The sequence below is a fragment of the Acomys russatus genome, chromosome 11, assembly GCF_903995435.1.
Source record: "Acomys russatus chromosome 11, mAcoRus1.1, whole genome shotgun sequence".
Classification (NCBI taxonomy): Eukaryota; Metazoa; Chordata; class Mammalia; order Rodentia; family Muridae; genus Acomys; species Acomys russatus.
The window spans coordinates 27,280,636-27,295,147 of record NC_067147.1 but is presented as its reverse complement, the minus strand read 5'-3'; the positions used below and the strand labels follow the sequence as shown (position 1 = coordinate 27,295,147).

Genomic DNA, 14,512 nt, shown 5'->3' with positions numbered 1-14,512 from the left:
AGAGAGTAGCTGTTACATCAGTAGTTAGGTAGGTTGGGGAACGCAGTCTCTGACAAGCATCCAGCCACCCTGAGCTGTCACTAGTAGCTGCAAGCATACCTGCCTCTTAACTATGCTCTATATACTCTGATGTCTCTTTCCACTTAGATGTCACGCAATGTGCTTGGCTACGTGGCTTGTTTTCTGAGCTAACCGTGCTTCACTTGTTTAATCTATTGTGGTTCTATTTTTCACCTCCTTACTGGATCATAAGCATTCATCTTCATTTGTTACGATTTAGGGAGAAAGTGAATTATTGAAGTGTTTAACCCTGAAGAAAATGTGTGTCAACATTATTGCTTACTTATTGGAGGCTTCATTCTTCCTGTACTTGTGTGGGGAGGTAGGTGAGTGAGTGAGTGAGTGTGTGTGTGTGTGTGTGTGTGTGTGTGTGTGTGTAGACCAGAGGTCCATGTCTAATAACCCTCTCTGGTTACTCTCTACTTCATTGTTTTGAGCTCGTGGCCAAGGATGGCCTTAAGTTCACTAGGTAGCCTGGTAATGTTGAATCCCTTACTGTTCTGCTTCTATCTCCCAGGCTGTTGGGTGTATAGACATTCACTAGCATACCCTGTTTGCTACACGTTTCGAAAATGCCGTCTTTATGAAAGGGACAGACTAAGGATATTCATTTTTTAAAATCACTTACTGCTTAGACCTTTTCATAAAAGAAGAGACCATTACATGTGTAATACTGCTCATTTGTAAAACACTTAGCTTGTTTTGTAGAACAGAAATGTCTCACTCATACTCCAATGCTGTAACTCCCGTGAAGCCCTTGCTGTGAGTTAATACAGAAATTTGTTGTGATATATTTTAATATCCACTTCCCATTCTATTATTGCAAGCAGTCTACTGTTTATAAAGTTTTAAAATATAGAGAACTGTGTATTAATAACACTTAATGCTAAATACTGAAGGCAAACACATGTTTTTAGGCATCAAATATTCTTACCTAGGAAGTTCTGATTCTAAGTGGCTTTTTTCGGGACATGTCATAGCTGAGATTAATCCACCAAAAGTGTTAGTTTGATTGAATATTGGTAAAGTTAATTTTGTTTTAGATTTTTAGGTAAATTAATCAAAGTTTAGCTTAGCAGTTAAGAGCACTTGGTTGTCCATAGAGGGCCTAAGTTCAATTCCCAGCTTGTATTTTAGACAGCTCATAACTGTCTGTAAATAAGTCTTTTTTAAAAAGTGTTATATAAGGGATTCTATAAAACTGACATCATTTAGAATATGATTTTAATGTATTCATACATTATCCTCCTAAATTTTGCTAAGTACTTGACACTAACATTAAGAAAGGCGCAGGGGGTGCCTGCGGGATGGGGAGATATTGTGTGTGTGTGTGTGTGTGTGTGTGTGTGTGTGTGTGTGTGGGCACACTCCTTTAATCCCATTGTGTGTGTGTGTGTGTGTGTGTGTGTGGGCACACTCCTTTAATCCCAGCACTTGGGAGGCAGAGGCAGGCAGATCTCTGTGAGTTCGAGGCCAGCCTGATCTACACAGTGAGCCCAGGACAGTCAAGGCTAAACAGAGAAACCCCGACTCGGACCTTCCCCTCAAAAAGGCCGTTTTAAATGTTTTAGAATAAAATGGACTGGAAATCGAATGGCTAAGATCAAAAACTCAAATGACACCACATGTTGGCGAGGATGTGGAGAGAGAGGAACACTCCTTCATTGCTGGTGGGAATGCAAACTAGTACAACCACTTTGGAAAACTATCTGGCGCTTTCTCAGAAAAATGGGAATAGGGCTTCCTCAAGACCCAGCTATCCCACTCCTTGGAATATACCCAGAAAATGCCCTACCACACAACAGGGACATATGCTCAACCATGTTCATAGCTGCTTTATACATAATAGCCAGAACATGGAAACAGCCTAAATGTCCCTCAGTAGAAGAATGGACTAAGAAACTGTGGTACATTTACACTATGGAATACTACTCAGCTATTAAAAACAAGGAATTCCCGAAGTTTGTGGACAAATGGATTGATCTAGAAATTATCATAATGAGTGAGTTCACCCAGAAGCAAAAAGAGACAAATGGTATATACTCACTTATATCAAAACACTAGTCCAAGGGATACGTACCATGAAAAACTTTACTTACCAAGAAAGTGGGTCCGAAGAGAGGACATCCTATTGAGACTTTAGGCGAGAGTAGCATGGAAGAATGGGGAAATAGTAGGACCCACAGGGTCCTGGAAACCTACAAGAAGAACTTTATAACAGGCAGATCTGGGTCCTGGGGTCCTCCTCAAACTAAGGCACCAGCCAAGGAGAATATAGGCAGTAAGCTTCGAACCCCTACCAAGACCTAGCCGACAAACATGGTATTCTCCACTGTTGAGTGGAGAGTGAGATCTGACTCTCACACGAGCTCTGGTGCCCCTTTTCTGACCACGTCCCCTGGATGGGGAGACCTGGCGGCACTCAGAGGAAGGATAGCAAGTTACCAAGAAGAGACTCGATATTCTAAGAGCATATATAGGGGGGGGAGGTCTCCCTCAATCACAGACATAGGGGAGGGGAGAAGGGGGGAATTGGGAGGGAGGGAAGAATGGGAGGAAACAGAGGAAGGGCTAACAATCGAGATGTAATATGAATAAATTAATAAAATTTAAAAAATGGACTGGAAATCAAGTATATGTTGCTTATATAAGTACATATCTGGATAAGGATATCTTTTATTTTTTTAAAAAGAGTTTTTCATTTTAAATATAACTTTGTATTTTGAAATTTTCATACATAGTGATAATGATAGTACAGTGTGTACACATGTGCCTTCCATTGAAATTCAGCATTGTTAATATTTGGTTCTATTTCCTTTACTTATGTATGAAGTTTGTAATTTCATCCAGTCCAACCATAAGGTGTCTCCACAGGAAGGACGTAAGCACAATTCTATACCTATATGCAGGTGGTTATATAATATTATCTAGTTATCTCTTCAGATTCTAGTTTACTGTTTGTCTCCAGGTTGCACTTTTAATCTGGTTTATTAAGTCAAGGTGGGGTATAACATTTCTGAAGTCACTCTTTACTATTGATAACCTTTTCTATTGCTTTGTTTTGTTCTGTTTTGGTTTTTGTTTTTAAGATAGAGTTTTCAGCCTAGGCTGGCCTTGAACTTCTAATAACCCATCTACACCTTCCAAAGGCTAGAATCATGGACATGTGCCACTGCACCACATTTATGTGGTGCTGGGAAACGACTCCAAGGCTTTATATATGCTAGGCAAGAACTTTATTACATCCACCCTTAACCTTCACATTGACTCTTTTTGAAGAAATAAGATCACTCATCCAAACTGGGCAGTGGTGGCTCACGCCTTTAATCCCAACACTTCGGAGGCAGAGGCAGGTGGATCCCGAGTTCAAGGCCAGCCTGGTCCGTAGAGTGAGTTCCAGGACTGCCAGGGCTACACAGAGAAACTCTGTCTCAAAAACCTAAACCAAGCCAAACAAACAAACAAACCCAGCAACAATGACAAAAAGACCACCCATCCTAAGAATGGGCTAAATTACAGGTATTTTTAAATTGTTGATGAGGTTACCTGGCTCGTCCTTCGTTCCTTTACTTTCTTCAGATTGGAAGTGGGGATTAAAAGCTTGATTAGAGCTAAGGTTAAACATATTTATAAGAATTCTTCATGGGTGAAGCTTTGTAGTTAATATTGTATAATGTCAGAAATCTTACTAAGCTTGATTGTTAAACTGTATGTTAAGTTTGTTTACTAGGCTGAGGTGATAAGAGACAGATCTTTAGGACTTGAGATAACCTACCATCTGAAGAACTATAACCGCCAACTAGAAATACTCTGTTTCTCGTCAGGCTTAGGGTTTTATGCATCCATTGGTGGTGATTGCTGGCATCAGTTATAACCATCCCTCGGTTATTTTGTAGTTATTTTAATTCATGTTTATTTGCTGACATTCTTCTATTAAAATTAAATGTTTCCTTAATACCTACAAGGTAGTATATAATTCTTACTTAAGAGATTGTTGAAAGAGACAAGCCTAATGTTTAATCAATAGTTTCAGAGTTTATGTTGGTGAAATAGTTCTATCCAACACCATGCAGGGAGCCTACTGTCCCTGTTGATTGTCACAAGGACTCAGTGGATCTAAATTATGTGTTAGAATGTCTTTTTTGGCATGGACATATGATTCTGTGCTCCACTTGAGTGCTTGATTTATAGGCTTATTTCAGTGTACTTGGTTTTGATGTTTTATATAAAAATTTTGTCACATGTAGCCAGTGAGACATATATCTAATACTGGTTTTAGATGAGTGTCTAACTGTGTGTATGTTACTGTTGTAGAGGCAGTGCTTTTTTATTAGTTTAAAATTTGAGGGTTTTGTTTTCTCTTTGGCCACAGCCATACATTTTTCTCTGTTTCATGTATGGCTACTATCATTTTCAGTATGAAAAGTTTCCTGATATACAGTAAATATACAAATATACAAAATAAAGTAAATTCATAAAAAAGGTTAGCTTGAAATTTAAGTTGTTGATAAGGTTTACTCAAAAGTATTTTCTAGCATTAGGCTCAATACTGAATAAATTTGATGCACAATGGTGACAGGAAATTGTCAAAGGACCCGGATTAGTGAATAAATAATGTTCATTCACTGATACATGTTCGTGACAATTTAGGAAATAATTATTCCATGTAAATTTTTAGTAAACTCAGCTTAAAGCCTATGTTATAATAGCTTTTCAGTTTTTCACAAAGCAGTATATTGAAAATTTTGCTTTTAAACATTCATTTAGTTGGTTCAGAAAATGTACTACTTGCTGTGTGTTCTCCCCCCCCCTGCCACACACATGCAAGGTAATAAGTGGTGCTTGGGCTAGAACCCAGACCCTTACACATGTGAAGCAAGTGGTGTACCCCCAGTGCCTTTGCTTCATTCTTTATTAGTGATGTTGTCAACTTGTCTTAATAGGTAAGGTTTTGGTCCTTAAATCAATTAGGACCAAGACAAATACACTTGGGAAAAAGAATCATTCTTAAATGATGACATTTCTCATCTTTTTAATCGTTTAGAACATCGAGCATCTTTTATATTCTATTCATTTTAGTAGGCCAAGAAACAGAGATTATTAGAAATATGTGGAATAAAAGTGAGTTGTATGCATGTAAGAATATAGAATTGAGCATCTTAACTGAATTGAACTTGGTAAGGGATTAATTTTGTGGTACTCATAAAAAGTTAGGAAGTATGGACTTCTTACTCTATGATGTGAATGGTATAAGATGTGGATAGTTGCTTCAAAACTAAATACATTTAATAATTTACATTTTCCTCTTGAAACTGTGGCCCATATCAGTATATTTATTGCAATTATCAGAATTGTTTTGTTTTCCATATTCTAAAATGTTCTATATGCTCCAACTTTAATGTAGAGTTGATTTGTTTTCTGTCACGTTGATTTGTTTTCTGTCTTGTCGTTTCAAATGTAGTTTTAAAGAGAATTTAGTTTCTAGACATATATTCTAAAAATGTTAATTATGTTTTTTTGAGGGAGCAGCGCTTTTGCTATTTTTTTTCTCATGTATCTGTGCCTTCGAATCTGTGTATCTAAACTGTTAGCATCTTAACTCTGAGCTCTGCGAGGGGCTACTCAACACTTCCATAATTTACTAGAGATACTTTAATTCTTTTGATTAAGTCCAGTTGAGCAGGAAGGTTCTAAGTTCTTGGAGTAGATAATTGGAATCTGATGATTTGTGCCCATTAGTCCTTCAGATTGAACAGTGTTTAGACATTGACACTATACCAGAAGGTGTAAGCACAATGTTTTTACCCTATGGAGTTTATATTCTGTGTAGTTGTGTGCATACAACCACTAAAGTTTTTCTTGAGGAAGGTGTTCCGTGATCAAGCTTTACGTTTTAAGGGAAGAATGCTTCAAGAAGTCGAAGGGATTTTTGTTTGTCTGTTTTCCTCTGTTTATGTTACAGTCTATGTTAGCTTGCTTTTCATCACTATGGCAATTAGGTAACCAAATAGCACAGGGCAAAGGCTTATTTTGGCTAACAGTTTTGTAGGTTTCAGTCCACAGTCAGTTGGCTCCTGTACTTTCAGGTTTAGAGAAGCAGCATGTCTTGGTTAGAATGTATGGTGTACCCAAAGAGCTCAGTTCATGGCTGGGAAGGAGGAGGAGGGTGAGGAAGGGGCCCTCACCTTTAAACACCTTTTAAGAACACAGAATTCCATGAAGACCTGCCGCAAGGCTCCACCTCTTCAAGTTTCTGCTGCTTCCCTTTAGAGCCTTCCTGGAGACCCGGCCTCCGACGCATGGATCTTAGGGGACCATCTGCGATCCAAGCTACAGCCATTACAGAACAGAGCTTAATTGGGAACCAACTCACTGAAATGAGACATTCAATGAGTAAAAATGATTTATGTTTCAATAAGAGGGCTGATGTTTTTTGTTTTTAATTTAAAGCCTATTCTTATTTTACAGTAACATAATTCTTACTAAATAACATTCCAAGCACAGCAATATACTGCATAGTTGCATAATTCTATGTAAGGAATTAAGGTTTTCTTTGACTTAAAAGTGGTTGATACTGTACCATTTACTTGTTTTTAAAATGGTATATACCAGCCGGGCGGTGGTGGCGCATGCCTTTCACCCCAGCATGAGGGAGGCAGAGGCAGAGGCAGAGGCAGAGGCAGGTGAATCTCTGTGAGTTTGAGGCCAGCCTGGTCTACAGAGCAAGTCCAGGACAGCCAAGAGCACAGAGAAATCCTGTCTAGAAAAACAAAAACAAACAACAACAACAATAACAACAACAACAATAATAATAATAATTTAAAAAAGGAAGAAAAGGAAAAAAAAAGTGCTGTATACCTGTCCTGTGCTGTATTGTTGAACGTGCTGGAGGATGCAGTGATTTTTGATACACATTCCCGCTCTCGTGTAGCTTAAAGTATAATTGTAAGATCATTACAGATTATAGTTGTTTCTTACATGATGAAAGTCATGGTTTATTTAAATGTGTTTGATAAAGAAGAGCAGCTGCAGAAAGCAGGTCATTTGTCACTTATGCAGGAAGACCTGACTTGGATCTAGTAAGATTTTTCTGTTGCTGTGGTGAAACACCATGACGTAGTTAACTTATAGGACTGGCTTATTTGGGCTTTTTGGTCCAGCGGGGTAAGAGTACATCATGCTAGTGAAGTGGCAGGCATGGTAGCAGGAATAGAAGTTGCTTTCACATGTTCAAAGGTAAGCACAAAACAGTGTAAACTGAACACAGCCAGTGGCTTTAAACCTTAAAGCCTGCCTCCAGTGACATATTTCCAGTAGCAAGGTCACACCTTCAGTTAGGTGTTCACACCTTCAGTTAGGTGTTCAGTACACGAGCCTATGGAAAACTTTCTCACTCAAACCTCCACAGATCCATAGAATTTGCATAAAAAGCTCAGTTTGGGCTGATGAGGTGGCTTAGTGACTGAAATTGGCCTCTAGACCCGACAATAATAGGAAGAGAGAATGATTTACTGCAAATTGTCTTTGGAGCTTCACATGTGAACCATGCAATGCCCAAGGTTATCCCCGTGTTCCCCTCCCCTGCAATAAATAAGTAAATAAGGCAGTAGCTTTTCCTGGGTGCAGTGATGTGCATCCAGGGAGACAAACAAGAGGATTCCTAGGGTTTGCTGCCCTGACATTCTAGGAGAATTGGTTGTTTTGGCTACCTCCAGCTTCAGTGAGAGATACTGTTCCCATTCTAAGGTAGAAAGGCATAATTATGGATGAGATAACTGCTGAAAGTTTTCCTTGGCCTCCGCATAGGTGGTCACACACATTGCAAGCGCACATACAAAAACAAGAAACAACAGGTAGTAGCAGAATTTGGGGAGACATGTAGTGCCCAGCTTTCTGAAGATCTTACATTATAAACAAAAGCATATGAAAAGAGGTGATTGGTCAGCACTTCTGTTAAAGTAGTTAAGTAAAAGATTTCAGTTATGCCTAGAGGTTTTATATTTTTATAATCATTTATAAGTTTTTGTTTCTATTTTTACTTATGAGTATAACATAACCTGTGCAAATGAATTAGGACATTGATCTGCACATATTCTGTCTTAGCAGAAAAGAAAAACCTGAATAATAAAAAAATACAATAGGCCTTAAGTAAGTACTCACAGCATCCTTCCCTCAAAGGCTCAATCAGCAGAGTTTATGTCATCATTAGGCATTCCTGTGAATGTAAGTGCTTCTTGCCTGCATGAAGTATTGGGCAGAGTACAAATTGAAATGAAAAACTGCAGTGTGTATTTTTATGTTCTCCTTAGTTTCATAATGTTGCTGAGTAGGTTAAAAACCACCCTTTGGTTCATTGGTTAGCCTTTCTTGTGGTGTCCTATATTTAGATACTCATTTGGTGTTTTAAAGTTAGATTTCTATGTATCTGTTTTCCATAAATAATGGTTAGAAGTTACATGATGTGGAATATGCCTATCTTTGCTTTTTCCTTTCTACACTAGGAAGACTTGAAGTGTGGAAGTGCATTCTTTCCCCCCCCCCCCCTTTCTGGTCAGGGCTTTAACTATGAAATTTCATTGTCAACACACTGTTTTATATTTATTTAATTTTTTCAACATCTATATTGCACTTTTCTGTCCCTCTGAGTCTGGATCACTATTACCATTTCTTTTCTTTGTTTTTATATTACCATTTGTGAAGCTCAATCAATAGCTATCATGATACTAGATCAAGGCCATTTATCTTTTCTTTAGTCAGTGACATTTAGCTTAATTAATCACTACTTTTCTGAAATGCTTTTTCACTTATTGTCTGATTGATATGTCTCACTCAAATCTCTTTATTTTTCCAGCTTGTTTGTCTCAATTTTTTTATGCTTTGATTACTTAACTCTATATATTGCAGTGTCACAGACTCAGATTTTATGCAGTTTTTTTATACTCACTTTGTGGCATGTCACTTGATTGATAATTTAAAAAATTTAAACTCTCAAGTATGTTTATTTATGTATATGAGGAGTGGTGCAGCATGGGGAGGCTGAGGTCAGCCTCAGTGTTAACCCTTCAGGAACTATTTAATCTTGTTTTTGGGACAGGAGTGTCAGTGAGATAGGTATTGTCTTGTCAATTTTGTTCTATCAAGTTGTTGTACATTATATACATTAACTTCCTTGGAGTGAATGTGATTTTTTAGGTACTATTGTTTCTAAATATAAGTAAGCAATGCTGCTAAGATACTTATTTTTGTATTCTCTTTCAGTTAAATCATTACACTTAACCTTACTCAAAGGCTCACAAATTCACCTAAAACAAATACATTTACGTTAGTATAAGTAGACAGGTGAGTAGCAAGGGAGGCACCATTCAATGACTTCTAAAAGGTTATAGACAACCTATCTCAAAAAACTTCAGATTAAGACCAGTAAGATATGGTGGATAAAGGTTCTTGCTGCCAAGCCTGAAGACTTAACTTTAAAATCCCAGGGACTCACATGGTAGAAGGAGAGAGCAGATGCTTGCAAGTTGTCTTCTGACTTGCACACTTATGTGCCATGACATGTGCGCACACACTTAGAATATGTAAAACCCATTAATTGGCCTGCGGATTTTGAGTTACTAAATATCCACAAGCCATTATTATTAACTCTTAGATGGTTCTGCTATTCCAGATTGTTCCTTTTTTTGATTACAATATAAGACGTGCTTATTGTAGAAAGTATAAGAAAGATTAAGAACCTAGAATAACAACTATTTCTTACCCACCTTAAACTGCTAGAGATAGTTGGTGCTGTGATCTGTGTTACAGTCTGTGCTTTTTAAGCATCTTCACGCAAACACGCACACACACACTTTATGTGCTTTTATGTAGAATAAATAGTGTTAACTTACTTTTCTAAAGCACTGAATGTAGTTTTTTTTCTTTTTTGAGTATGTACGGTAGCAACATAAATATTGGTCATGATAGAATAACCTCATTGGACTTCCTACCTCTCTGTACCCATATTATATCTTAAGAGAGTCCTGATAAATTTTCCCGAAGTATTTTGTAGTGCAAAGCATAGCGGCTAAGACTATGGACTCTCTGAGAATAGTGCATGTTTGGTAGTAAGATATTTGAAAAACATGAAAAGTAAATCCTTACCTTTTATAGAGAAAAATTAATACTACAAGTAAAGCTAGATTTTCATTTGTAACCTGTCAGCTATGCATTTCATTTATATGACTTCTTGAAAACAAAGATTAGAAATTTTTTTTTGCTAACATTTTCTTTGCAGTTCTTTTTTCTTCTGTTTTTTTTTTTTTTTTTTTTTTTTAATGTTTATCTCGGAAAAGGGTTTGAGCAGTTTTGTGAATCTATTCGTTGCCGAATTGCTCTTCAAAAACATCATACCACTTGAAAGTATATTTATCAAGAATTTTGTTCTCTTTAATTTTAGGATAGAGCACTTTCTTGTTGAGCTCTTTTACATGACGTTCTTCTACTTGGATACAAAGATGAGGACTAGATAACTTCTTGAGGTTCTTTCTAACCCCTAGGATGAAGATAATAACTAACATTTGTATAGTGCTCTAAAGTTTACAGAGTGAGTTTTCATACATCATTCCACTTGATCCTCACAACAGCACTGTGAGGTAGGTAGGACAGGTACTGTCACTCTCCTTTCCAGAGATAGAGGACACTAGTAGACAGGTTAAAGGGCATAACTACATTCATGTTCTGCCAGGGATTTGCATCTAGGCCATCTAATGAAAACAGTAACATTCTTTGTACAAGATTTCAACAAGTATGCTTTTAATGTTATTTATACACATTGACATTTGTTCAGTATAGAAATAAACTTTGTAACAATGTTAATACTGTGTTTATACTTTCTTTAAAGTCCCATACCTTTTCCATCCTGTTCTGAGTTAAATGGCTTTGTTTTATTGGTTAGGGAAAAGTAATTTAATTGTAGAAATACAAATACCCACTGCTTTCCTCGCCATTGAGGGACATTTCCCTTTCTTGTCCGTTCTTGCTTATTTTACCATCTATAAGTTACCTGTTTCATTTCCTCACAGGTAGCACATCTCTAATTAACATTCCAGCAGACTTAGACGATTTGGTTTTGGCATGAACCTAAAATTAGGAACTTTTCAAAACATAGAAGACTTTTGTACTACCTTAGTAGAATTGAAATAATTGAGAATTCCAGGTATAGTTGTCCATGATACTCTCAATGGGAAAGCTGTAGATAAAAGAGCAGGAGTTGAGGTCAAATCAGCAAGGACTGTTGCTAAATCTCTGTGAGTAGTTACCTCACGGGGCAGACATTTGTCCAGTGGAGCCGTGGGTGCTTACTAGTAACAGTATCACATACACGTTAGCAATAGACATAGATTTTTATGACTATACAGTATCACATTAAAACACTTTTTTTCCATGTACTGCTTTTAAATCTATAACACACCCAGTATTTTTTTAAATAATTTTTGTTTTTGTCTCTTTCTAGTTGTTGGTCTTGACGATATTATGGATGAAGGAGTTGTTAAAGAAAGTGGTACTGATACCATTGATGAAGAAGAATTGATTTTACCTAACAGGAATTTGAGGGACAGAGTAGAAGACAATTCAGTGAGATCACCAAGAAAATCACCTCGTTTAATGGCACAAGGTAATCCTTCCCAAGAGGTTAAGCTAGAAAATCAGATGCATAAAGCGTGGGTGTTAGATTGTTAAGCAGACTATCTATCTATCCACCTTCCCACCTATCTACCCAGATGATTAGTAGGGTCTTTGCAGCCCAGGCTGAGTTCAGACACACCCTGGGTCTGGCTTTGAACTTCTGACCATGTTACCTCTAGTTTCCAAGTACTAAGATTGTAGGAGTATTCTAGTCATGCCTGGCTTGAAAGATTCAAAGATTTCAAAATATGTTTGTGGTATAAGCATTTAAAAATTTTATTTTTTAAATTAAGTTAAAATATTTCATTATTTTTGAGATTGATAATTTTAATGTTTACATCATTTCTCCCTATCCCATTTTAGCATTCAAATACTCCCATATAACCATACTTCCTTGATCTCTTTTAAGTTCATGGCATCTTCTTTCATTAATTGGTGTTGTAGATGTGTATGTCTTTCTACACACAAACAGCCTTCTCAGACTGTATAATGTTATTTATATGTGCTTTCAGGGATGAGCATTTGGTATCTGATAAACAATTGGTATGCTCTTCCCTAGGGAAGGCTATTTTTCTTTCTCAGCAGTTTTCAATAGTTTATAGTTCTTTGTGTAGAATGGAAACTTCCTGTGCTTTCCTCTGTCCGTATTAGCATGTCTGTTGTTGCTGTCCTTGTTCAACTCACTTTTAGGCAGTCTTGTTGGTGAGACTATAGGTGTGGCTTCTGACATTACTAGCAGTTACAGTCTTAGAGCAAATTCCTTCATTCTTTGCTCTTACAGTGCTTCCTCCCCCTCCTCTGCAATGATTCCTGAGCTTTAGGTGCTTTATTTCTTTTGTAGGTATATCCATTGGAACTGGGTTCCCTAACTTTGCATTTTGTTTGATTGTGGTGTTTTGTGTAGAACGCTAATTAATAAAGCAACAGTTTTTTTTCCCTTAACCCTGTTAGCTTCCAACTTAATAGATACAGAGAGACTATGCTTTATTATTAAGCTGTAGGTACTATGCTGGGCACTTTCCTAGCTACTCTAACCCTGCTATCTTTAAAACCTACATAAAAGCCAATCACTTGCCAATCTGATGACTCCCAAGCTTCTGCTCACCAGTCTGTCCTCATTCATAGTATTTAGGTTATTTGTATTCAACAACCTTGAAGAAAACATCATCTATCCTGTGTTGATGTGTCTAAAGTTCTGAACCTAAATCACTGTCTATTATTTCTTGTATCTATCAACCAAGAAATATCTATCTAGACCTTAGAACATCTTCTTGACTTCTAAGTAACTAAGCTTAATTGTAAAACTATAACTGTTTGGTCTTCAGCTTTATCAGAGACTTGAGAAGGAATAAAATTATACCTGAGTAAGCAGGAAGTACAGGTAAGCATCTTCCAAAATAGTAAAATGATAGGGACAGTTCCCTTCCTGGACAGTCACTGAAAAAATCTCTCTATAACATTGGAGCATCATCTTCAGTCTTCTGGTCCTGTATATCTGGTAGACATATTTTTGAAACAGGAACTATGAAGGACTTGATTACTTAGTCTTGACAGAGCTCAGCAGTTGATTGGCCTGCATCCCAGTTTACCCATTTTAGGTGGAAATCTAGTTAGTAGAACTAAGAGCATATCTTTGTCCAGTCAGTGGCCTAGCCATATTTGAAGCCATCTGCTTATGGGGGTTCTTTGATTTCTGTCTTCTCTTTTGAAGTAGGCTGGGGGTTCTGCCAGGAGTTGACATGTCTCATTGTCACAGAGGCCTTCAGTTAATAAAAGCATCTTTAAATGTATCTTCTGTAAGTCTCTGAGGTTTTGGAAGACTGACTTACTTACTTACTTCTTTCTATCTATCTATCTATCTATCTATCTATCTATCTATCTAGAATCATATCTATCATAATTCTGAACAGGCAATGTTGCTTGTTTTTAGCTATTTATGACCTAGGATGTTTATTTTGTGATAGGTTAGACCAGTGACTGACATGACCATGATGAGCTGATCAGCTACCTATTAATTATCCTAAACAGTTTGTAATAGCTTTTAAAAGGACAAGAAGTAAACCTTGTGTTATAAATGAGTTGTATGGACACAATACCTCATACCAGAGTAGAAACATATAATGTGTAACAAAAACAACCTTAAAAAATTTAAGAATATACCAGAATTTATACCAGTGAAAACTTTAAAACCTTAAATTTGTATCAGTGCACAGGACAACAATGTAAAGAAAATAACAAAGCTCTAAGTTGAAACATAGATTCAATAATCTTCCCTTTTTCTTTTTATTCCTATAAGATATTTCTATATTCCCTCTCCTTCTTTTCAACCCTTGTCTCCTTACCTAAAAAAGAGAAAAGGAAAAGAGAAAAATCCCTGAGTTTAAGGTTTTATTTGTTTTTGTTTTTTGTTTTTTGTTGTTGTTGTTGTTTTGGTTTTTCAAGACAGGGTTTCTCTGTGTAGCTTTGGCTGTCCTGGACTCACTTTGTAGACCAGGCTGGCCTCGAACTCACAGTGATCTGCCTGCCTCTGTCTCCTAAGGGCTGGGATTAAAGGTGTACACCACCACACCGGACTTTTATTTTCTCTGAATAAGGCGATTAATAACATATATCCAACGCCCCTGAATGACTACAAATATCTATAACCCAAGAAAAGAACCAAAAACTTACCCACCCCATCTTAAAGGAAATGGGATGTTGTTCTTCTTAAGGTTGCTTTCTGATGATTGTGGGGTACAGTAATCCTTTTTGGGGGCCCAAAATAAAATTGGGGAAAAATGGTTAATTA

At 37.1% G+C, this 14,512-nt stretch overlaps 1 protein-coding gene across 8 annotated transcripts in view; it reads left to right on the top strand.

Moving 5' to 3' along the window:
• The window catches only part of Phf3 (PHD finger protein 3), a 75,086-nt gene that overhangs the window by 22,742 nt on the left and 37,832 nt on the right, over positions 1 to 14,512 (top strand). For 4 of the 8 annotated variants that reach the window (XM_051153004.1, XM_051153003.1, XM_051153006.1 and 1 more), the window contains exons 3-4: positions 6,331 to 6,453; positions 11,552 to 11,713. The exons of 1 other annotated variant lie outside the window; for it this stretch is intronic. In XM_051153004.1, coding sequence (XP_051008961.1) covers positions 6,331 to 6,453; positions 11,552 to 11,713 — 285 coding nt within the window. Of the gene's footprint in view, positions 1 to 6,330; positions 6,454 to 10,595; positions 10,692 to 11,551; positions 11,714 to 14,512 lie in introns of all 8 variants that reach the window. 3 more of the 8 variants (XM_051153010.1, XM_051153005.1, XM_051153009.1) reach the window with 2 other exon arrangements.